The sequence below is a fragment of the Cyprinodon tularosa genome, unplaced genomic scaffold, assembly GCF_016077235.1.
Source record: "Cyprinodon tularosa strain WSP-4 unplaced genomic scaffold, ASM1607723v1 ctg580, whole genome shotgun sequence".
NCBI lineage: Eukaryota > Metazoa > Chordata > Actinopteri > Cyprinodontiformes > Cyprinodontidae > Cyprinodon > Cyprinodon tularosa.
The window spans coordinates 629,939-655,255 of NW_024039319.1; the positions used below are offsets into that span (position 1 = coordinate 629,939).

The 25,317-nt window shown below is 38.3% G+C and overlaps 2 protein-coding genes across 3 annotated transcripts in view; one reads left to right on the top strand and one right to left on the bottom strand.

Moving 5' to 3' along the window:
- LOC119797368 (insulin-like growth factor 1 receptor) overlaps positions 1 to 934 on the top strand; it is a 70,865-nt gene extending 69,931 nt beyond the window's left edge. Inside the window, exon 21 of the mRNA XM_038306423.1 lies at positions 176 to 934. Within this exon, the coding sequence (XP_038162351.1) occupies positions 176 to 677 (502 nt within the window). The 3' untranslated portion in view covers positions 678 to 934. The remainder of the gene's footprint in view (positions 1 to 175) is intronic.
- A 13,773-nt stretch (positions 935 to 14,707) lies between these two features.
- The window catches only part of LOC119797369 (synaptosomal-associated protein 25-A-like), a 54,326-nt gene continuing 43,716 nt past the window's right edge, over positions 14,708 to 25,317 (bottom strand). The window contains exons 5-8 of one of the 2 annotated variants that reach the window (XM_038306425.1): positions 24,426 to 24,543; positions 18,668 to 18,787; positions 15,567 to 15,711; positions 14,708 to 15,156 (exon numbers count right to left, since the gene is read on the bottom strand). In XM_038306425.1, coding sequence (XP_038162353.1) covers positions 15,088 to 15,156; positions 15,567 to 15,711; positions 18,668 to 18,787; positions 24,426 to 24,543 — 452 coding nt within the window. In that variant the 3' untranslated portion in view covers positions 14,708 to 15,087. Of the gene's footprint in view, positions 15,157 to 15,566; positions 15,712 to 18,667; positions 18,788 to 24,425; positions 24,544 to 24,764; positions 24,883 to 25,317 lie in introns of both variants that reach the window. The other variant, XM_038306426.1, reaches the window with a different exon arrangement.

Below are 25,317 nucleotides of genomic sequence, written 5' to 3' on the forward strand. Positions count from 1 at the left end.
AAATAAAAGACACTTTTTTTGACAAACTTGCTTTAGCTGTCAATTCCGGAAACTGAAATGGGAAGGAGCGGATACATGCCGCCATTTTGGCTCCAGAGAGCAAATATTTTGCCAAAGTAAATTATTGTGGGATTGCAGCGGGAAATTGATGGAACCAATATTTCTGTGTGCGCAGGTTTGAGCTGATGCGGATGTGTTGGCAGTTCAACCCTAAAATGCGTCCCTCCTTCGTGGAGATAATCGGCAGCATAAAGGATGAGCTGGACCCGTCTTTCAAAGAGGTTAGTTTCTACTACAGCGCCGACAACAAGCCCCCTGAAGCTCCGCAGCTCCACCTGGACAAGCTGGGTCACACAGTGGATGCTGGCCTGGATCCTTCTGCCTCCACGCAGCAGACCCCCCCTTCCCCCGGCTCGGAGGGCCCACCCGCTCCGCCACAGGCCCCCAGCTCCCCCTCCTCTCCCTGCACATCCAGCGCAGCGAAGGTCCCGGAGCCGTCAGGCCAGCAGGCAGCGAACGGACTCTCGGGAACGGGCCTTCCTGCGAGCGCGGGACCAGCGGCCGGGTCGGGCTCCAACATGCGGCCGTCCCTGGACGAACTGCCGCCGTACGCGCACATGAACGGAGGACGCAAGAACGAGCGCGCCATGCCCCTCCCACAGTCCTCAGCCTGCTGATAGAGCAGGCTGTGAAGCGTCCACCCACCCCAAGAACAAATCCTATTGAGACTTTCCCTACAGGATGGATGTAGGCATTTGGACACCAGATTAAACTTTCAGAGTTACTGTCCTGCTGTGAGGCCGCACACCTTCTGTTCTTTTTTGTTGTGTTTTTTTTTTTTTTGAATAACCTACTCGTCGGAGTTTGTACCCGCTGGCTGTCATTTGTGACACCGCTCCTATTGCTGAGCGGAAAGATAAAAAAAAAAAAAAAAAAAAAACATCTTCAAGAATAATTTGGAGGAGAGCCATTTTGCTCTCTGCGGCTGGACTCGTTTTATAGTTCTTTGTTACTTTTTTTTTATCCGTTTCCGTTTGAGGAAACGACATGCCTTGTAAATGAGCAGCGTTTTGAGCGGGCATTATGTTGAAAACTTCAAGCATATCTAATGAAGAGAGGTGGCGGTTCGCGGATGGGCTCGCCGTAAAGGTTGAGCGTCAGCATAATGCCGGGTCAAAAGCCAGTCAACCGGAACAAGCGATGGGAGAACAGTCAGCTCTGCCAAATCTGTTGCTTTTCACGTCGTTTCTAAACCCCGTTGACTCTTAGAGACACGGCCGTGAAAAACGGAAGAATAAAGAATAAAAAGCACCTTGATCTTCCTCCTCCGGATAAAACGGACGTTACCTTTCCTCCACTCTCCCACCCTGCTTCTCCAGCTTCTAGAGCAGCGGTCCGGTCGGTTTACCCCAAACAAAGCCAGCTCCAGCAGGTCGCTCAGAGTTCAGCTTTAATGGTGCAGCAAGATGTGCAAAACAGAGCCGTAAAGCTAAAAGGACATGAACCTGTGAGTCCCCCCCACCCCCCCGAGGTCAGAGACGTCCTTAATGTACACTTTTTCTTTTTTTTTTACACTTGTAAATATTCGCCAACATTTTCATCTCTACCTGTGCAGAGCATTTATGTACAAACCAGTTGTTTTTTCACTTTTCTAACTTTTATACAGTCAGAGACTTTCTTTATGTACAGAAAGAAGCTGCTATTCATCATTTCTCTTGTGGTTGTTATATAGTCAGTATATTATGAGTATATTAAAAGGAGAAAAAATCTTATTCAGGTTGGTTTTTGCTTAGAACATTTTCACTCCACATCATTTGTTTTTTTTAGTCATTATTTTATTGTTTATTAATTGATTTTTGGATGTATTTCATAAACGGTACAACAGTTTGCCTCGTATAGAGAGACGCCGTATCTCCCCCACCTGCCACTAGAGGGCACCATGCTCTCTAAGAAAAGCCTGGTTTCTCAGATAGAATCTCAGGTGAAAGAGAAAAGTAGAATCCTTCTCTGCTCCATGTTTTCTTTCTTTACCTCTGCTGCTGTCGCCTGGTGACTTCCTGCCTGGTGTGTCTGTTTTTTCTTTTCTCAGACTTAAAGCGATGTTTGTTGCCACAGAGGTTGCGCAGTCTCCATCCTCTGCATGCAGCCAAAATACTGACAAAAAGTAGAAAGACTTCAAACATTTCAGTATAAAAAATGCTCAGTTTATTTATTGAATGTAAAAAAAAAAAGAAATGTTTATTTTTCAATTTTTTTTCCTCACATTTGCTGTTTTCTCCAACCAGCATTCATTCGTTCTCTGATCCAAACCTGCTTTCACCGCAATCAGACTCCAAGCGAATGGATTAGAATAACATTTACTGTTAGCTTTTAAAGTCTGATTAAAAAATATATAATTCTATATAGTAAAAAGATTCCAGAATTTTGCTCAAACACTGTTAGAAATTTATAAAGATCTCTCCTAAAAACCAGATTTGACATAAAAATTCTGTGATTTATAGAAAAGCTTCCTGCTTGGATTCGTTTGAAAGGAAACATGAAGATGTTTAGATTGCTATTCAGCATATCTTGACTCTTTGGATTAATCTGACTGTTTAATTGGTCGAAGGTGGATGTTAATTCAAACTAAAGAGTTAATCACATCTTCCAACTACTGAGAAATAAAGCTTAAAATAACAATTTTCTATTGCTGTTGCCATGGCAAGAAAATAAAATGTCACCAATTGAAACGTTAACCAGAAAAGTCATTAACTTTTGTTGTTATTCAAACAGGAATTCAAGATTATTATTTATAAAGAAGTCATGATTACATCTTAATAAACTTCTATTCTGAAAATCTAAAAAGAAAAACATTAAAACTACTAAATAAGCTTCTTGTTCACTCCTTGGGATTAAATAAATGCTGAGATTGAGTTCCTGTTGTATCCAATAGTCAAGAGGAAGGCAGTTTTTCTTCTTTTTGGTATTAATTTTATAAAAAAAAAATATATCACATTTTAAATAAAGCTAAAGATCCTGTTTAAGTATAATTATATCGAGGTATCACTACAAAGGAAATTAATTATTTGACGATTTATTGAAAGAAATTAGAGCTTTTGTTTTCATTCGTCATATTATATTTAGATTAATAATCCAGGAATGAATAATCCAGGGGTATTCCTTCCAGATAACCAGACCTCAAGCGTGTTTTGTTCGGGCATTAGGCTTCTGATGGAAGGGATGGTGCAATCCTGTCAGGATTGAAAAACATAACTTTATTTAAAAATAAATAAAAAATAAAGACAAGCGGTTTTTATTTATCTCTGTGATTCCAACATAAACCTCCACCTCATTTAGGGTCTCAGTTTCTGACTCAGAAGCAGCTTTTCCTGCACTTTATATGTCTGTATATAAATGTTCAAATGATCAGAAAGTCAAAGTACGTCATTGGGGTGTTAAATTCAGCTGCGTTTGATCCAGGAGGGAAACTCACACTCTGGTAACGGTAAGTAAAAGTTAGCGATGCTGTTATAAGAGAAATAATTTAGGTTTATCTTAAAAATCAAGACATGTTATAATATAGTTGCTGGTTTCCTTCTGCTTGTTGCTCCCTTCCTTTTTTTGTTATTACACACAGTTTAACCCGAGTGAAACAGTTTAGTTATTAAACATAAAATGTTTTACACTGAAGCAGATGTTTTCTATCAGGCCTCTTACCTCTGGTTTGTCCTTTTGGAGGCTTGAAAATTACACAAAGGGAAAATTAGAGAGCGGATAGAAAAATAAAGTTAGAGGAAAATGAAAACCTTTATAACACGTTATTGTTTTTTCCTTAATATAAAGTCGATTTTCTGCTTGCTCTTTCCTGAGGATGTTTCCTACTTTTTGTCAGCGTTACCGTTCCTTCTATCAAATCAGGATCAACTGTAACAAACTGACCCGTTACTGCTCGTTTTTCTGCTGCATTAAACTGGATCGTTACATTTACCTCTTGATCAGATTATTTCCCAAACTGTTTTATTTCCTCTCTACTCTGTGAACATTTGAATGGGTTTGATGAAGGTTTGAGCCAAAAAACTGGACTGAATTTAAGTTCCCGCTTTTCTTGTGAAATAAGTGGTGACCTGTAAGAGAAACGCAATTTAAAGTCCGTCTCTCAGAGAGAAAAAATGCAATTTAAGTCTAAATATCCAACTTTGAGCATGAAGATTAAAATAAAGGAGAAATTTAATGGAATGGTCTCAATGAGCAACATTTGGATTTAATTCCTGGACGTTCTTTGATATTTTCTGTTTTTTTGTGAAGTTGTGATCACTGTGCAAATCTCCCCCTGGCGTTTATTTGGACCTGATTTTTTTTTTTTTTAGAATTTGATATTTTGGTATCTTCCTTCAACCATCCACCCATCTCACTTTTCTTTTCGTCCAGTCTGTGTACTTGTATAAAACACTAAAGCTGTCATCTCAGCGGATTGATGATCTCACTGGGTGCCGTTCAGCACGGTCAAATAAAAAACACAAACCTAACGGGCTCTGATGCATCAAACGTTCGTCACATGGGACCAGTTCAAGCTGACTGATGGTTTCACTGGAACCTTTTGTTTCTATCACTTTAACTCAAGTCAGATTTAGTTTTTTCCTGTTTTAGTTGTTTACTGTTTCCAACATAGTTTAACTGTAAATTGAAGAAATGTTTTTTAAAGAAAGCAGTTTCTCTAAAACTAGACCTGTGCTGGAGCTCATCAGCGTCTGGGTCGAGCGTCTTGTTACGAAACTTCATAATCCATTTCTGGAATGGGCTTTGTTTGTGGTCTGTTTTTTGCCAGATTTTGTTCCTTATTTATCACTTAAACATTCAAAAAAAGTAGTTTTTTTCCCAATCCCCCCCTTCCCTCTTTTTACACACACACACCCATACATACATACCTATATATATGAATATATGTATGTGTGTGTGTGTGTGTGTTACATTGACGATTTGTTTCATTTATTATAAAATATCTAAGTTATTGATGGCCTTCCAGTTCCCGGATTTTTGTTACGATTGTTTGGAATGATTTTTTTGTTTTTCTGCTTTTCTGTATCTTTTTTTTGTTTTTTTGTACATGCTGTTGTAAGATTTAGTTTTTTCTTGTCAGTATATGGGATACCGGGATAAAATGATTGGCTGAAGGAAAAGAGAATATCTATTTCTTGTTCTATTTTTTTTATACACAAACTTTAAGAGAAATAAAAAAAATGTATGCAAACTTCTATTGTATGCCTTTGTTTTGTCATTGAACAATTTGAAATGAAGAAAACGTCCCTCATGCTCCCTGTTGTGCATCTATTATAATGTTGTCCAGGATTTTCTCTTATATTAAAGGTATTGTGGAGGATTTTCCCGAATTAAAAAAAAAAAAAAATGTGTGTCTTCACTTAAAAAAAAAAAAAAAATGTGCATGCGAGAGTATTTTATCTGATGCCCATTTCTCCTCGTGCACGCTCTCTATAAAAGTTGCTGTTCTCATAGCTCATACTGTCTCCGAATGTCCCCTCTAACCCCTAAATCCCTCAATCACTATATAGAGCGCGGACTTTATAGTAAACTCAGTTAACTTACCGTTTGGACAGCTGATCACCTCCTCCTTGGTCCACTGCGTGGTGCCTGCGTCAGGGTAGCAGCAGCCTATGGCGACAACGGGCCGCTGTGACAGCAAATCCCATAATGCTTTGCGAGGAGAGCTCTGTGCAAAGCATTCTGGGATATATCTGCCTCTTCTGAGGCCTTTCTAAAGGCCTCAGAAGTTATTCTTGAATACGAGGTATTGACACCTTTTCTCTTACGACCCTTGGCCATTTTCAAAGCTCACCACAGATATACACATGAAAGTGCTCGAGTGCAGAAAAAGATATCTAACTGGGTGAGTACGGAGGACAGCCTTACGCACACATATCACCAGAATGATTGACAGTTAGGAGGACCACTTATTTGGATGATCCACACGGAAATAAAAGATCTTCCTCTGTACGTTTTAGGTTTTTTTTATTACAATATTTTTTTGTTAATATGGACAGAAAAATAGTTAATATAATAAAGTGCAAAAATGTTTGCATGTGTGAGGGACCGATGGCCTATAGGGTGCATCCTGCCTATTAGCGGATGACTGCTGGAGAACAGGCTGCTGGCTTTCCTGCAGGTAATGAATGGATACATATTAGTAAAAAATGTAAGGATTCATTATTGTTTAAAATAAAGAACACACATACAGAAAGCCCATATTCTGATCTTCTGCTACTACAGTATACATGTCAGATTAAATAATCCTACTTATACTTCGGCGATAGTATAAAGGTGTTACTTTATTGTATCTCTTATGCTATAGCCGTTGGTTGTTTTCTTTTTCCATCTCTTTGCAGGTGATGAAGCAGACTGAAGATGGTTTATCATTGTCTCCCTTTTATCTCCTCCTTTCATCTTTTCTCATTTTTTCCCCCCTGTTTTTTCTTTCCTGTTTGACCAACATTGCAGTGTCCATAAAATCTGCAATACTCCCTGCATGAATTATAATAAAGCTATTTACATGCATAAATCAAGCGGAACACCCTGGCGATTACCGTACTGCTCCACATGTGAATCTGTTTGGCTCTTTTTGGCATCAAGACAATTATTCTTATTGCTGCATCGCCAGACAGGACACTGTAAATAAAAATAAACTAAAGGACACATTTTGTAAATAGCAATTTGAAGAAAAAAAAATTGCAAGCAATTAAACCTTTTCTTTAAACAGTTTTGTGAGTATTTTTATTTAATAAAAAGAATTTACTACTTTTTACTTTCAATTTTCTTTTTTCTAATTTTCTTTCTTTTTTTCTTTTTTTTTTACAGATTTTATTGTTAAAGATATTGCATTCTTTTCCAATTGAGTTTCACAGATCATACTTTATTCCCTTCATTTTCGCTCTTGATGATCACATTGACCAATAGAAATGCATCTTAGCTCCTCCTTCTACAGGGAATCCCGCCTCCAGAAGTAAAGAGAATATGGTCTTCAACACTTGTTTTAACCACCGTACATATTTTAAATCTGTGGAAAGCAATTGTGAGCAAAGTCTGCCCAGAAATCAACGATGATTGACTTTATAGCAAGAATAAACAAACCAGCAAGTAATGTCACAGAGGTAGCTACCTTTAAAATAATTGTTAAAGCTACAGTGTGTAATGATTACAGGGATATACAGTCAGAAATGTAATATATTATACATAACTATGTTATTTATCATCATCTACGAGCTCAGCCTCTTAACCTTAATATTTGCGTTGCCTTAGAATTCGTTATTTATAATTACATAGGAGCGGGTCTCGCAGCCATGGAGGCAGACATCTTTGCGCTACGGCAGCGCAGAGCCAACAAACTAGCGATTGCGAGATCGCCAAAACGTCACAACGATGTAGAAAAAATAACGGGTATATTTATTATCTTAAGTCTACATGAAATCTATACCCTACACAGACTAATGAAATACTATCTGTAAAATTATCTATGTAAACAAACCTCATCACTTGAGAAGGTAGGTGATGCGGACGTCGTGGAAGACATTTTGTCCCGTACCGCTCGCCGTACTGTTGGGGGGGAGATGTTCATGTTGCTGCGGTCTGCAGTCTGGACGTTAGATGTCGCTGAAAGTTACACACTGTAGCTTTAACTAGTTTCATTTAACCAACTAGTCTAATTTGAAAACAACGTTACACGGATTGTTTGGAATGGCTGGTTTGCTGAATATTGTCATTTTTATCCAGCACACAGTGATTTTCTTTGCATTTCCATTTTTTTTTTTAGTTTTTTTCTTGACCAAATAGAGCTGACGGTTCCCACTGAGTGCCAGACTTTCATTTGATTTGTATTTAGGAAACCGATCCTGCTGCAATGCTTAATGCTTGACAGCTTAAATAAGAGGACATTTCTTATGGGAAGATCTATATCATTACAGAGTAAATAGTCAATCTAAAAGCTGTGATTTGTTATGTAGACAGTATTTTGAAAAGTATTCATAGCATAAAAGTATTACAACAATAATTCAACCACTACTCTTGGATTTTGTGTGATTAATACAAATAAAAAAAAAACACCAATCATATATGAAGAATGTAAAGGATTGACAATAAAACAGTGAAAACATAATAGATTTACAAAAACATTATAAAAACCAACCAAAAAGAAAACGACAACATAAGGAAAACACAAAAATAAATGAATTACTAAATTCGGTTGTGTTTTTTGAGCTGGTAAAAGTATTTATAAATTTAGAAAGAAAAAATGTAAACAGAGTGTATAGTTAGTTAAATATTTAATAAACTCTCCTCTGAAACGAGTTCTTTTGGTCAGTCAGTAGGTTTATATTTAATAGATAAGACCGAGGTGGGGTATGTTTGGGTATGATCACTGCTAAATTTGGGCCAGGACTGTTATATCTTCATGTGTGACCTAATTAACCATCATGTCCATAAAAATGTCTGGTTCAGACCACATCTACTCGTGTCAAATCAGGACGCCACACTCAAAGATGCCTGGAATGCGAAGGCCTCCCTCTGAAATGGTACTTCTGTTTACCCGTCTTCTCCAAATAGACGGCTTCACATCTGCTGACCCTCTTTAGATATCTGATGCTCGAGAACTGTTTTATCTTGTTTTGCTTTGTGTTGAGATCCACACCTCTAGCCATTGAGATATAAAATTTAAGCGTAGCAAATAGCAGCAGCATAAACCAGCAAAATCTACACATATTACATCTACTTTTTTTTTTTTTCCCTAATGGAACCCCATAAACCGGTTACAAAGAAACCAGTCTTGTTTCCCGGCCCCTCTCCTTCTAATAATTTTTGCAGGCTAACTGTTATGTATAGATTAGACTGTTTTCTTATAATAGTAAACCGCTTTTGTAACAAAATAATCTTGAAGTTGTGCATGTACCAACCTTTTCAGCATTTTGCTTAAAGGTAAAATACTTATTGGTCTAGAGTTCCCTTCATCAAAACTAGATTTAGCGTCCTCAGGTAAAGGAAGAAGTTTAGCCTCCTTCCAGATCCTTGGACACAGGCCCACCATGTGGACATCAACTTATTTAAATACAAATTCCTCATTATAATGTTCTTAATACACTCATATGATCTAACTACACCAAACCAACTTTATTTATGAAGCACTTTATGCACCGGACAGGACCAAAGTGCTGTACACAATCATAAAATACAATAAAATTATAAAATAGAGAAAAAACGAGTGTAAAATACCTATTAGTATACAAGAGAATAAAACAAAGTAAAACCTCTCAAATTGTGCCTAAAGCCAAGGAAAAAAGATGAGTCTTAAGAAGGGACTTAAACACAGCCAGAGAAGAGGCCTGTCTTCTGCTCAGAGGCAGATCGTCCCTCAGCTTGGGAGCTGCCACAGAAAAAGCACGGCCCCATAACGTTGTGTGAAGTGTTCATAATCTAATTATTATGGAGTTTTTTTTTCAACAGGGATTAAATATAGTTTCAATTGTCACTGAAATGATTAGCAACATCACCTGGCTTTGTGAGAATAAATCTATTTGATTCAACAAAGGGTGTGCACATATGATTTTGTTTAAAAAATGCCATATTCTTCTATCGTGCCTCGCCTCATACAGCCTTTCTAATGCAAATTCCTGATCATTTAATGAAGTAGATAAGTTATTTAGTAACATTACTGTATTTTACTGTTTTATAGGCACACATCTTGCTTAAAGATTAGATTTGTTATAGTCTTAGGGTTAGCCTAAAAAATCTTTGGAGGCTTTCATTATTATTTTATATCACATAAAAAAAACTCATATACACAATTCTGCTTTAACACTGACATACAATAACTTTTTTCCCCCTGATAATTTGACCTAAATATCCCCCCATATTAAAGCTATTTAAGTGTTTTTTTCTCCTGCACCCAGAGTCTAAGTTACTGGCCCAGGAAAAAACTGTGTTTTAACAAACTGCCAGCAGGGGGAGCCTGTGTATTAGAAATGCATCAATAACTTTACATCTCTCTTTTTTTTTCTTTTTTTTGTGTTTGCTGGTTTAACTGTGAAGGTCCTTTGCATTAGGAGTGCATAAGAACAGAGAACATTAATTAAAGAGAATAAAATTTAAAGCACAAATAATGTATTTTCAGTAAACATAAAATATATATATATTTTTTATTAATTATTTTCTATGATTAATGTGGAATTCACTGTTCAACCATTTTTATTTCCATACTAATGGCAGCCTTGTTGGTAATTGGCTTTGGTAATACGTGTCACTAAGTTATAGTGCAGGATCATCCATGTGTTGGAGAGTGTTTCAATTCTCAGTGACGTAGTGAACTCTAATCCGCCCTAAGCCCACGGCACCACTGTGGATGTCCATTAGTGTAATGCACTGCCGCTCATCTTTCCTTCTCTGCCTCTGCTTTGGTGTTTTAACTTTCTTCTAATATCACCTTTACATTTTGATTTTGGAACAGATCTGACTTTCATCCTCCTGTTGAGCAGAAGTACTAATTGTAACAGTCGCTCTTCTAAACCTCTGAATGTCCCAGTGAACATCAGTAGAGCCATAATCCAGGGAGGCTTTACTTTCACTAACCGGAGGAGTCAAAAAATGTATCAACAGCTATCCAAGAGTCAGAGAGCTTCTCTGGATGTCATTGCAACAAATGAATGATTAGAGGAGAAATGGTTCTGCTCATCCCCCAATAAACTATGCATAAAGTGACGCCTGTAAATGGGTCATCCAGCTGTGTGCTCTCTGACAGCATGAAGGAAGGAATGCTATTTTGCTTTACAGGTAATTATTATACAGCCACAAAAGGTGTTACTGTCAGAACTATTCAACATCTTACAAAGTTGTTGTACGCATGTGCAGTATGGCTCTTCATGCACCATGGAGTAGTAAACTCCTCCCCATCTCCCTGATGTACTTGGTGCCAGGCAAGCTCTTGTTTGGTCCAACAAAAAGGTGCAGTTCCTGTCACACCAGCTTCTGTCTCCAGGAGATGGAGCTTTTGGTGATCAAAACTGGAAAATCTAGAGCTTTGTTAGCTCTGGTGCAAAGATAGCTCCTGCAGTCCAGGGGAAAGGCCCATGTTTTGTCCTACGGCAGACCATGGTGAACCCTGCTAGTGATTGGAACTGGCCCCACTGAGACCCTGACAGAATAAGCAGGAGAAGATGGATGGATGGATGGATGAAGCCAGGACCAGTTCTAAGGGGCACTGGCCCCTGTAGGCTCCTGTCTAGAACACCTGGTGTGCTGTAATCTGTTTGGACCTCTGTGCTTGTTTCAAAGACTTGGGTCAATGCAACATATTCTCATTATCAGTTCGTATGAAATCGAAAAAAACATATCAATGCGCATGCGCAGCCAGACAGACGAAAAAAGCAGACGGACGTAAAACTGGGATGGACAGTGCTATAATTAATTAATGATGTCTCACACTACGTTGCTTGCTTCTTTTGTATCTTAGGGTTAGGGTTAATTGTATGTTAAATTCTATGTTATTGAATGGTGCGTAAGATGCGCATGCGCACGAATATCTTGTCTCGAGGCAAGATGTAAAAATACGACGAAAAATACGTCAAAAACGTACGAAATACTGTGCATAACTTTTCGTACGATTTCGTACGAACTGATAATGAGAATATACTGGTCAATAGCAATGACTGCCTAGTTAGAAATATTCTAATCAAGAGAAATTTACCAGGATTAAGGCTTATCTAACCCGCTGTACACCGTGCTGCTTGTCTGCCCTCTTTCCTTCTATATGGTAACAGGCATCCTTTCTGGCCCTCACTCTTTGGGTCACCAGAGTGTCTTTCTGGTGGATTAGGGCCTGGTTATACTCTCACAGAAGTGTGTTTCACTGAGTTTGTCGCAGGTATGATGCAGATATTTTAAATTTATGCCCAATTTTGAAGCGTTGTCCGCAGTATGTTATTCCACACCACAACACAAGAGGGACAATCACGAAATCTGGGTTGCGATACGGCTGAGTTGGTGAGGTAAGTTTGTGTGGCAACGAAGGGACATGAGGGCGAAAAAGAGCGGGGATCCAGGTGGAAAAAGGTTCCCAGCGTTCTTGCGCACCTCGCTCTTCTCGCTGGTACATCTTAACGAGTCGTTTTCCACAATGGCGGTCAAACAAAAAAAAAGCCTGTAAGGTACCAATCAGAGGCCTCCTGTCTGCGGTCAAAATAAAATTTTGGGGAGGTGCAGCAGAGTGTCTGCGGAAGGGGTGGGGGCATCGGCGTCGCCAGACCCCATTTACTGGGGCACGTGCCCCAGTATAAATGAGCTGTGCCCCACTATAAATCTCATGAATATTTGCAACAGTATTACATTTTCAATGCATCAATTTAGATAATTCTAACGGAAGGAGACGTATATTTCTACTCAAATGCGTAGCAAGTGTGTTGTTAACTCCAAATTGAGGACGTATTAGCGCCCCCACGTCAGCGCATGTCACTGCATGAACTGCAGGTAAACTAACGCGCTGCTCTCAACTGAGTTGGATGGGACACTGTGCGGCCGCGACGCATTTTTAGTTCTGGTACCGTTTCTTACCTGTCAATTTTATTATTTTCCCAGTGAAACCACATGATTTATAGGCTACTAACTGAAAATTACTGCATTGGTTTGTAGATGGATATCAGGGAATTCCTCACACGAAGCAGAGACAGGGAAGCAGTAAAACAAGATGAGAGAGAGGGAGGTAAGGTCCCGTAATGAATTAGTGATTTAAGCTAAGCAGTTACATTAGGGACGTTATAAGCAATATGATAGATATTTACATAAATATAAATTTACGTTTTTTTAATGTTTGCTGTAGAGAATGAGAATGAGGGTGCTGGAGTAGGAAAGGGAGGAGGAGGCGTGACTGACAGGCAAGAGACAGGAGAGAGACAGGAGAGACAGGACCATGAAGGTGATGAGGGAGCAACAACCAGCTTCCACAAACAAGAAGGGGACATTAGGGACTTAGGGGGAAAGCATGATGGTCCTAAACAAGTGAAGTTGTCCCACCATCCCCAGCACAAATTTGGAGTAAAAAAAAACGTTCATTTAATTCAAAATGGTTTGAGCTTTTCCTGGTTAAAAAAGAAAGCCTTGTTATCAAGGATATGCAGTGTTTTCAACTTGCTTGATAACATCATGTTCCCCACACTAACGCAGGTCATCCAGATCTCCCTCACCATCACAATCTACAGCTGTAGTTGTGAAAGGTCTTTCAGTGTGTTGAGAAGGATCCACACTTGGCTGAGGTGCACAATGGGACAAGACAGGCTCCATCATCTTGCTATTTTATCAGTTTAAAAGGAAGAACTTTCTAAGCTGAGTCACAAGTGATTGACCACTTTGCAAAAATGATAAATAGGAGGTACACTTTAATGCTCAAAAAATAAAAGGAAAACTTAGCTCAGGATGAGTTAAAATTTCCCCCGAACTAAAACCCTGAAACCTAGAAATTAATGATTACTTCAGAATGTGTATAAGGAAACTTTTTATTTGTCAAAGTTGTTGATGTCTTATTTTTTATAGCTGCAATGTTGAAAATGTTCATGTTTGTTAAAACAAATATGCTCTTATACTCATTAATATCTCAACTGGTAATTTTGGTAGGAATGTATCAGGGTTGGGCAGTGTGCTTGTCTGTATTTATGTATGGAAGGAGGGGCATATGCGGTAGGGGGCCAGTGCCCCAGTAAAGCTTTGTGCCTAGCAACGCCCCTGGGTGGGGGCATATCTGCATTAACTGCGACACACGCAGATGACCTGCTTTCTGAGCATAAACCAGCCTTTACTCGTCTACCTAAAGCTACTTAAGGCCAGAAAATAACATTTATGTATTAAAAATTCTTCTTTTTTTTTTTTTTAGATCTTTTGGAATATAATTTTCACAGACTTTTAAATGTCACTAAAATAAATAGTTTTTTTCATAATATTATAAGTTAACACAAGTTAGTCATTTGTTCTCAAACACAGACCAGAAAGCTTAGTTTGTTCCTACAGTTTCGATGGTTTTATTGGCATTTAACAAGGTACATATTATTTTACAGTGATGATCACAGTCTGGAAAGGTTAGGAGACAAAACAGAGCGGCACTATTGCAAACAGTAGAAATTCCCTCTCTGCGTTCGCTACGTGACGTAGGCTGCTGTCCAGCTGGGATAGATTCACCTGGTTAAACAAATCATTTGGTGCCATGAGGAAAAACAACGTTCAGAGGAGACTTTGATTCGGTCGCCGGTTTTTATGATTCCTTAATACTCACTCAGATTAAACCTTTTTATATAAACACAACCTTATAATACAAATATTGACTTTTTCTGACATCCTAAAACATTAATAGATGATTAAAACTTTGTGTTTGTGTGTTGAGGTTCGGCTCCCTGAGGAAAAACATTTAGACTGTAAAATCTGTGGCTTGATATGCCTATAATACTGTTCCAATAACAATGTGGGTAATTTACTGGTATATTGGTCCTGACCAGAAAAAAAAGTCATATTTCAGGCAGTATTGATTTTCTATGATGCAACTAGTAAGCATTGAGCAGGTTAACGTCTACGTTAATGTATATAATGCTCAGCATTTACTATTTGTACAACCTTAGCATGTAGCTTCATACATCCTATCCAATAAATACACAGAATACTGAGATCTGGGGTGGGGGGATTACATACAGTTCATTTTACACAAAGAGTTAAAAAAAAAAATCAAAAGAAGGTGATGAGTGATCTAAGTCACAGAAGCCATTAAGGATGGACTATTTACAGTGTGGATAAGACTGGAGTGGAAGATGCTCAACTGAACTATTCATTAGCAAAACCATAGAAGTAAAATCCCAGAGCAACACTGACGGCGAGGTTGGGGAGTCAGACGGGAGGTGGAGGCGAGGAGCAGGGAAGGGAAGCCATGTTTGATATGTGCATGTGTGCAAACTTCTACCAGTATCACAATAAAAAGCATGACTTTGCAGCGCCCGCTGTCGGCATTCGGTGTCGGGGGCAGGGCCTGTGGTTTGGTTGGTGTCACTGGGGTTTAATGGGGATGAGAGCACTTTGAGCTGCCGTTTAGCCACTGCCCAGCATCTTTGTAGCACGTTGGTTGGCCTCATCAATCCGAGTCTTGTTGGAGTCAGCCTGAAAGGGAAGAGCGGCAGTTTTTACAGACGTGAAGACGTGTAAGGAGAGAGGTTTCGGTGTCTCAAAATATAAACAGATCAGATATTTATGTTAATCAGATTCGACCCATTAGTGTTAGACTTAGAGTAAATCGGATGTTGAGCCTTAATCCAAGCTAAACATCATTTGAATATTACTCTATACGTGTTAGCTACATCTTTGCTTAGATTTATTGGATTATTTGCAATTATCCTAATCAGTAATGCAATTTCAAACAGCAAAATTGCATATATTTTCTATAAAACCTGACTTTATTAGGTCATCTCTTAAGAATAGTGATATTTTTACTGAGTTGATTTGTTAAATCAGATAATTTATCTCTATAAAAATAAAATGTAAAATATAAATGTCTAATATAAATGCATTACCTTGTCCATGATCCTTTCTATCTGGCGGTTCTGGGTGTCTATCTCCTGGCCCATATCTAAGGCCATGTGACGCAGGTTGCCAATGATCCCGCCCACTTGCTCCAGGTTTTCATCCATCTCGTTCTCCCGGGCGTCATCCGTTACCCTGCAGAACACCAATTACAGAAAGGAGATAACTGAAAAGGTAGCGTCATTCTGAACTGAACTTTATTCAAATTGAATGAGATAATTTGGTTTGGTTTTTTTTCTGGTTCATGAATTGTTTTTGAATCATTAAATATATATTCATAGTTTGAACAATATATATTTCTTTAGTTTTTTTTTTTTTAGAAAATGTTTGGTTCCTTCTTTTGGTCTACTTACAGGTGGTTCACAGCAAAAAATAAAATAAAATGAAATAAATGCATTTGCCCCTAATTTGAGCAGGTAAATAACATTATTTTATATCTTTTGAAATAAGATAATAGGGTTTATTATTTAAATGTAGAACATCTGTTTTTATTGGCAAATTGTCTTACCTGTTATGATCTTTTTTTAAATCTTATGGAATATAAAATCGTTTTTCACTGAATTTAAAATTTCACTGAAATAAATTCTTCTTTCATAATATTATAAGATAACAAGAGTTAGTCATCTATTCTCAAACACAGAGAAGAAAGCTTAGTTTGGTCCTACAGTTTAAATCGTTTAATTGGCATTTAACAAGTTACATATTATTTTACAGTGACGAAAAATAAAATAAATGCATTTGCCCTTAGTTTGAGCAGCTAAATAACATTATCTTATATATTTTAAGATAATGTTAGATAAAATGTAACTGCTTGAATCAAGGGAAGATAGTTGATTCAAGATATATTTTACTTTTCTTTAAAAAAAAATCGTGTATTCTCAAAACAAGAAGTCTGACCAAGTGCAATTATTTCATTGCACCGACAGATTATTGCAGCTGTTTTTGAGCAGAATTTTATTAAAAGAAGAATAACATTCTAGCAGAATCTGCTCTTACTCAATCAAAAAACTTTTTTCTGGATCTAAGACTTGTTTAGATAGACATGTTTTACACTCTTTAACTTTGTAGAAAAAAGAAAAGATAAACTCCACTCAAAAAAATGTCCATTTTGTGTTTGTAAAGTGTTTTTCTGGGGTGAAACCTGCATCTCACCCGATGAAACCACCAATGATCCTTCAGATTGGGTACGGAAACAGATTAACTGGATGGATGGTTATAAAATGGGGGAGGTTTTACTAAAGTTTTCGTCAGAGTTCTGCTCTCTCTAGCTGTTTTCTGTCTGTATTTTTCCCCTTGTTCCTGTTTCTTCCCCTTGGCTCCGTCCTTATTAATCCTATTCATCCTGCTCCATATCAGCTCATTAGCCTGTGCTTTGTTCCGTTCCCCATATATACACCACCTCTACAGTTCCTGTGCTGGTTTCTTGTTGTGGTTTTGTTGCTTCCTCGTCTTTTGTTCCCCACGTGTATTTTCCCTGACGCGATTTTGTTTGGTTTTCAGTATTTTTGTATTTTTCTAGATTTTTTGCCTCAGTTGCTATTAAGTCCTTAATTAAATCAGCAAAACTCATCTCTGCATTTGGGCCCTAAAGCCTCCACCAAACCTAACAGTTTTAGTCTTACATGATACATAGAGTAGATACTAAGGGCGGGATCTATCAAAGGTTTGCGTGAATAAAAACGTGAGCTATTTCACTGCGCACGCTAAAAAATGTACAAACTGATCTATCAACAGCGTGCTAAAAGGATTTGGTCTTTAAAACGTGCTAAATAGCGCCTCTTATCCATTTAGTACTTTTTCTGCAATGAATATGCAATATGGGGCGTTTACACGCAAAAGTGCGTCTTGTGGGAGGAGAACATGTAAATATATTAATTTAGCACTCGCAAAGTGATTTATTAAACCTGAAAGCAATTTTGCTAACGGTATCTGACTCTATATTTAACACGTTTCAAAAGAAGGTGCAAATGGTCTGTATGCGTAATTGCGCACACATGGCAGCGGTTATTGTCGCAAGAAGGAGAAATGGAAATGAAGCAAGGAGACGCAGAGAACGCATTTTTTCACTCCGTGTGAATATTTTTGGAATGAACGAGGAAACGATCATCAAAACATATCGTTTATCCAGCATTGCCATTTTGGAGCTGTTGGGGGAACTCCGAATGGATTTGGAGCCAGCCACAAGGAGGACCCACGCAATACCAGATATCACAAAACTCCTTGCAACATTGCAGTTTTTTGCATCTGGGTCATTCCAGCGTACGGTTGCAGCGAGAGCTGGGATCTCCCAATCTCGTTTTTCAGAAGTGCTGTCCGACGTTCTAAATGCCATGTCGCCCTGACGCCCTACCGGAGAACCAGGACCTCTGTGCCTGTGGAGCACTATGCCAATGCTGCGGGGATGCGTACGCGCAGTCATCTCATCCACAGTCACTTCTTGTGAGCCAGTTGGTATGTGCATTTTTCTACAGGCCAATACAAAATACCTGTTTTTTTTTTGTTGTTTTTTTACTGCAGTGAAGTAGAAATTCAGCCACATACCACCTTAGGGAATAAAGGTTGCCAAAGTTTTTTCTTAATATATATTTCTTTTTTTTTTTTTGTTGGGTGTCACTGTAAGATTTAAATTTCTTAATGCACTAGTTTGTACAAACTACAAACTACTTTGCCGCAAACCACAAAACGCGCAAAACCATCATTTAAATAGGGCGTCTCCAACAGTTTTGCACCTGCCACCAGTTACGCAATCACTCTTGTTAAATCACCCGCAAACCATGGTTCAGCCCCTCGCGCAAAATTCCAGTTTGCGAGCGCAAATTACTGCACGCAAAATTGGATCTTGATAAATCCGGCCCTAAATCAGTAACAGTAGTTTCTGTTAACAAATTCATAAAACCACAGATTTTATTTTTCAGGTTGACTCACCTTTGGTTTCAATGTTCACTCCTGATCTAGACAAGTTCTCAGTTAACTGTTTTCTCTCAATTGTCCAGTTAAGGTAAAGATCTCATTTATTCACATGAACAGGAAATATATATATTTCCACTATTAATGTAACCAAAACGACAGACGTATACAGCATGGGGTTTACCTGCGAATGAAGCCCCCACTGATGGCCATCTGTTCACGTTCGTCTACCACACGAGCCCCCGGCTGGCTGTTCACCACTCCGTCCTGGTTCGATCCCCAGGCCTGACCACTGCCCTTTATCCTAGTGCAGACATATTTCAGTCAGGGACACTGAAGATGCCAGAAGGCTGTTATGTGGATGTTGATGAATGCGTAAAATTAACATGTTAACTACTTAGCCTAAATCTGCGTGCCCCATTTATGGAGTTCAACTAGCATGTTTGAGTCAAAATGTTGATGTGCATGCATGTTTTTCACTATCAAAACACACATATATATATATATATACATATATGTGTGTGTAATATGGCATGAAGCTAATGATTCTAACAGAAGCAGCATGACAAGCACATGTGGTATACAGTACTTCCATGCATTTGCAATATGTGGGTAAATAATTGATCCAACATGCAGATCAATTGAACACAAAAGCTGAAGTGTTGCTTGCAGTCAGAAGAAATTCAAACACAGAATACAGTTAGCACAAAGAGGACAACACACACAGACACACCAGACAGACATGAACCCCTGTAGACATGCAGAGACTTGGTACAGAGTGGGAACAGGATCAGACACATGCTATAGCTGTCAAAGAAAGCTGAGCTGTTAGATCCAGTATAGAAATCAAACCCATGAAAGGAAAAAAAAAGATAAAACGAGGTCATTTTAGGTCTAAATAGCCCTTCATTTCATTTGGATACAAGCGAGTTCAGTCCCTTTTTTTAATATATTTTTTTGTTCATTAAACGTCTGTCAGATGTAGGTCTACACTGGAGGAAACATGTCATCCAATTACTGGCATTGGCAAGTGCATTTTTCTTTGTTTTCATCTAATGAACTCGTTTAGCATGTGCATCTAAATAAATTAGAAAGGGATAGAAACGTCCAATGAAATGGATTATCTCATTTATTGTAAAGATGCAATCATCCTGAAAGGGGTCAGAGGTGAGACCGCTCCAGTTTGGTTTAAAAAAAAGGCAAGTATGTCGCTTGACCATAATTTTTTGTTAAAGATTTCACTTTCACTTAGATTTTATTTTTATATGCTGATATATTTCTTTCAAAAATAACTTTTGAGAGGCAGCACAGCTGATTCTGATGATTTCAATTTAGCAAAAGCCTGTTAATCGGCTATCAATGAAAATCAGATGCACTGAAGCAGAGAAACCTCTAAACTCCCTCGAGGACCGACTTTTGGCATGCCTGGTTTAGATTTTTTGAGCCTAAATAGAATTCCAGCACCGATCTTGATGAGCAGCCATAACTAAACATGGCACCATCTGCTGATGATACCATAGAATTACCAGAAAGCCAGATGGCTACAACTGATGCATCTACCTAACATAGGTTGAACGTCCTGGTTTAGTGTTAATGAGGAAGTTTACAGTCTATAGTTGCATCTTAACATCTTGCAGCTTTAGTATCCTCTTCAGTTGAACACTAACGTTCATACTGAATCTCAGGGCTGTTCAAGTTGTATTTCTTTTTGAATCCAAAAAATTTTCCAATTTATTTCACACTGTCTTAGACTTTTCTTTATTATTTTCTCAACTTTTCTCCTATCGCGTAACAACATTACTTCCTTGTTTACCCCCTGAGCACATGCACAGCCTTATACCTTCCTTAATGGGGCATTTGTTTGCAAATATTAAAAAAAGGTCTTCATTCATGGTCAAATTCAGATAAAAAACATAGTGTAGACCATTACAATAACAATAAATATGTATAAATACCCCAAGGACACAGCAATTATGCAGTTAAACTCTGTATGAATGTAAGCACCTTCCCATTCTTCCCCCATTTGGCTCAATATCGCGTTGATCCACCCTTTACAGCTATAAAAGCTTCAACTCTAACGTGCAGGCTGTCCACACGGTTTAGGATCAGGTTTATGGGAATTTTTGAAAATTACTTCATTAGCGAGGTCATAGACTGATGTTGGACAACAAGGGATGACTTTCAGCCTCCACTCTTATTCATCCTAACCGTCAATCAGGTTTAGGTCAGGACTCTCTGTGGGGCACCAATCCATGGCATCTTTACAGACTTTTGTCATCTTTAACTGTTCCTACCAAAGTTTGGAGCATGGGGTGGTCCAGAACCTCTTGGTATCACTTCACTGGAACTAAGAGGCCATTCCAGCTCCTGAAGTAAGGTCAGACAAGCACCGCTCTCCTGGCAACCACCAAACCCAGAATGGATGTTAGAGGGACGATTGTCCACTTTAGAGAATGTTCCTTCACTGCTGCAGAGTCCAGTAGAAGCATGATCTACCGTCACTTGTATGCGTTGGATACAGCAGCTTGGCTGTGAAGATACAGTCCAAGAAGCTCTCTATCACTGTTTTTAAGGCGAATCTGAAAGCAACATGATTTTTAGAGGATTGTAGATTGTTTCAGCAGAAAGTTGGAGACCTCTGCACACTATCCCCCTCTGCATTAGCTGCTCTCGCTCCGTCACTTTGTCACCACCTTACTGTTGTTCCCATTTACTTCCACTTTGTTATGAGACCATTAGCAGATGACGGTGAAGATTAATTAGGAACATTTCATGACAAGCAGCCTCCTACCATAGTACTCACTTGGAAATCTTTTGATTTCCAGACAAAAATTTGAGCAAAACAGTCTGCATAACAATCAGGGTGTTTAATGTAAATTATTTTATGTTTTGCTATGATTACATACACGTTAAACCTTTTGAATGGAATCACTGAAATAAAATACCTTTTTTAATCTATGCTAATTTATTGAGATACACCTGTAGCACCTACCAGCTGCTCCAGTTAGAACTAATATAAAATGTACAGAATAAATGAAACATGTGACTTTAAAAAAAAATGGTAACATTATTTGTGAGTGATGGGAAAAAGGACCAAAGAGCTATAAAATATACAAGATCTTAGAAACAGGAGCCCTGGAAACGAGCTGCAGGTGGTACACCAATCCTTAATATATTGCTTATCAGGCAGATCTAATATGTTGCTGAAAGGATCCATCCTTGGAAACAAAAAAAATTCAATATAACAGCAGCTGGATTAGATATGAAGAATTCAAATCTGATTATTATATGACAATTAATTATTTTGTTTATACGTAGCAGAAAACAAACAAAAAAACTCACATTGAACCAGTCAGTGTTAAAGCTACAGTGTGTAATTTTCAGCGACATCTGACGTCCAGACTGCAGACTGCAGCAACATGAACATCTCCCCCGCACCGCTTCTCCCCCCCAACAGTACGGCGAGCGTAACGGGACAAAATGTCTTCCACAACGTCGAGCGTAATGGCCGATCTCGCAATCGCTAGTTTGTTGGCTCTGCGCTGCCGTAGCGCAAAGATGTCTGCCTCCATGGCTGCGAGACCCGCTCCTATGTAATTATAAATAACGAATTCTAAGGCAACGCAAATATTAAGGTTAAGAGGCTGAGCTCGTAGATGATGATAAATAACATAGTTATGTATAATATATTACATTTCTGACTGTATATCCCTGTAATTATTACACACTGTAGCTTTAAGGCATTTACACTGCAGTGGGTTTTTTTAACAGTCAAGTAACCAAACAATATTTTCCTACATCGCATTTGGTAAAAAACAAAAGAAAAACAACCACAGCAAATTGCATTTAAAGGTTCTTATAGGGAGAATAGTGATTAAATAACTTATAAATTTGCCTGAAGAAAAAAAAGAACTTTGATCACAGGGATGTACCCAATAAAAAAATAAAACACTATCACTAAAGGCTGGTCTATTTCTCCTATTTCCTGTTTTTTCGGGGGTTTTTTTTTGGACAGACACTTGTATTTCCTATAGCTCTGAGAAAGAATACTGCTCTCCAGATATAAAATAAACACACATGACTCAGACACCATAGTTTGGCTCTTAAAGACCAGATATATGGGATTTACTTTTCAAATTACGAATAAGCCCTAAAAGAGATTTCAGCTCAGAAAACTTGTTAACTAAACTCACAAATGATATTGTGCAATGAAAGAGAGATCCTTTTGATAGAAATTAATAATCATAAGTAAAACTAAATGAATTTTAGTAAACTTCTTGTACTTTAACTCAGGGGTCCAGAAATATTTCCTGTTACCCCAAAATAAAACATTATTAATCATTTTTGGTCCTTTTTCAAGAAAGTGGATTATATCAGACTTTTTAATTAATTCATATTTTTTCTCATTTCAAAAGTGGAATATTACTCAACATTCCTAAAACATGAGGTTTTATATTTAACCCTGTAATGCCAAATGTATCATATTTGATACATACGGTTTCTGAAATATTTTGCGTCTGACACCTTTTGCATAATTTAATGGTAAAAACTTTGCTCAAAATCCTGTTGTACACAATCAGATATACCTGATAACAGAGGGCAGAAGACTACACTAAAAATAATATTGACTTATCGCATAGTAATAAATTATTAATATCAAAAATGTATTTCTGTTTTTCTTTTTACATATTTTGTTAAAAGGCCAAATAAGGACTTCAAACAAAAAAAAAAAAACAATTTTCAGTTTTGTTTTATTCCTGGATCGGGCTTTAAAGGGTTAAATATTAGCCTAGAAATGAGTTTTTACTCGTTTGCATAGACTTGAAGCTTTTTGCCATTGTAAGACGCTCCTTATGTCGCCTCTTGTTCAGAATTCGCCTGACATACGAAAAGCAACAAAAGTACTGGACAGCACTAGGTGAGGCAGCCCTTGAACCACCAGCTAGTGAAGTTAATCAAGTTTTGCAAAATCCTCTCAAGGATTTGGTTCTGCAATGTTTTTTTCCTTTCACTCAACTTTCCATAATTATCAATGGAGACAGCTGCTAACCTCCGTCAAAGGGCCTTTCTTCTGTGACACCTTCTACAGTTTGTCCTCCCTCTGCATTTTGTTGGGCTCTTTTTGTTATTGGTCTTTTGAAATATTTGAGTTTCAAACAATATCTTTAACGATGCATCTGTAAAACCGAACAAACGTGATTGAAATTGAAAGGTAGAAATTCCTTTAGCTTTACAAAAACAACAAAAAAATAGCTGTGCAACAGTAAAATAAATTGTCCCTTTCATATTCACATGTTTCTGCATGATCAAAATAATTGTGAACATTTCAAACATCAGATACTAACTGGAGCTTTAACGCTGGCAATTTATTATCACCTAAAGAAGAAACACCAAATGGTATTAAATAAAAGATTTTGCAAAAAACATTATTTAATTAAACATCTTTGAGCCTTTAGGGGGAAATAAAATAATTACGTTCAACTGATTTTGTTTTTTCTTTTTGCTAGGCCTCCACACAGCATGCAGAGGCATAGTGTTTTGGGGAAGCTGTAACAGTGAAGGATGGACTGAAAGGTTTAGTTGGAGCCGTTTTCGAGATCCTTGCTGATGCTGCTACCTGCTGGAAGGGAATCTTTCATCCACTGTGGAATGAAGAGCTTTTGGTGGCAGATGCCATTGAGACTGTAAAGAAAATGCACGGCCAACAAAATAACAAAGCAAAACTCTTGTGCACATGCTTCACCATTTTCGTTTCAGTTCAAACACATACATGTGCGTGTGCATGCTGTGCTCATGCCTGTTCAGACATTGTTGTGGCTTCATGTCTAAATGCCCACAACACAAATGACCATATTCTACACACCAGAAGCAGGCAGATGGATAGAAAGGCAGGCAGGCAGGCACTGAAACACATGCAGTCAGGAGACACATGCAGCACCTACTTGTTACAGGGACATGAACATAGACCACAGAACTGTCCTAGATTGTTCAAATTCTTTTCTGCATCCATCATGTCCTTATTGATTTGGTCCATCCCCTCCTCGATGCGCTCCAGTTGTTCTGATTAGCAACACATTGTCATTTATCCCATCACAAGAACGAAAGCACATAAGAAGAGAAGAGAGGTGGGAAAAAAAACAGAGAGGGGAGTAAAGGGGAGGGAGGGAGGGAGGAGAGGAGACAAAAAAGACATAGACTGTGACAAGAGAGACATCAGACATCACCATCACCACCACCAGCACTGGACAGGCAAGAGCTGGAGGCTCCTGGCCGGTACCTACTTCTTAACACATGGGCATATCAGACCACAGCACTGTCCTATATCTTTTAAATCTTTCTCGGCCTCCTTCAGGTCTGCGTTCACCTTGTTCATGCCCTCCTCCACACGATCAAGTTGTTCTGGTGAGGACAGAGGCACGAGAGCAGTGAAATGAAGCTGCCTGGTTTTACGTTGAGTTGGCGCTCTATGGTGCGAAGAGACTAAATGCAGAAGGCAAAGCGGGCGGCAAGGATTGAGATGACCTCATATCTATCCCAACAAAATGAACTCCAACATAGAGAATCTTCTGTTCATTTGCAAGAAACTCTTTTTTTCTACCTTCCTGAGGAGTGAATTTTGTTACATTATTTTTGCAAGCAAAGAACGTGTTTTGTAAATTGAAATTTTTAAATAATGCATTCCAGAAATTATTCCGTAAAAATTCAAAAAATATCCACTGGACTTGGTTTTCAAGATTTGAAGACATTTCGCCACCTCTCCAGGAAGCTTTCTCAATTCAAATTTGAATTGAGTCTTCAAATCTTGGAAACCAAGTCCAGTGGATATTTTTTGAA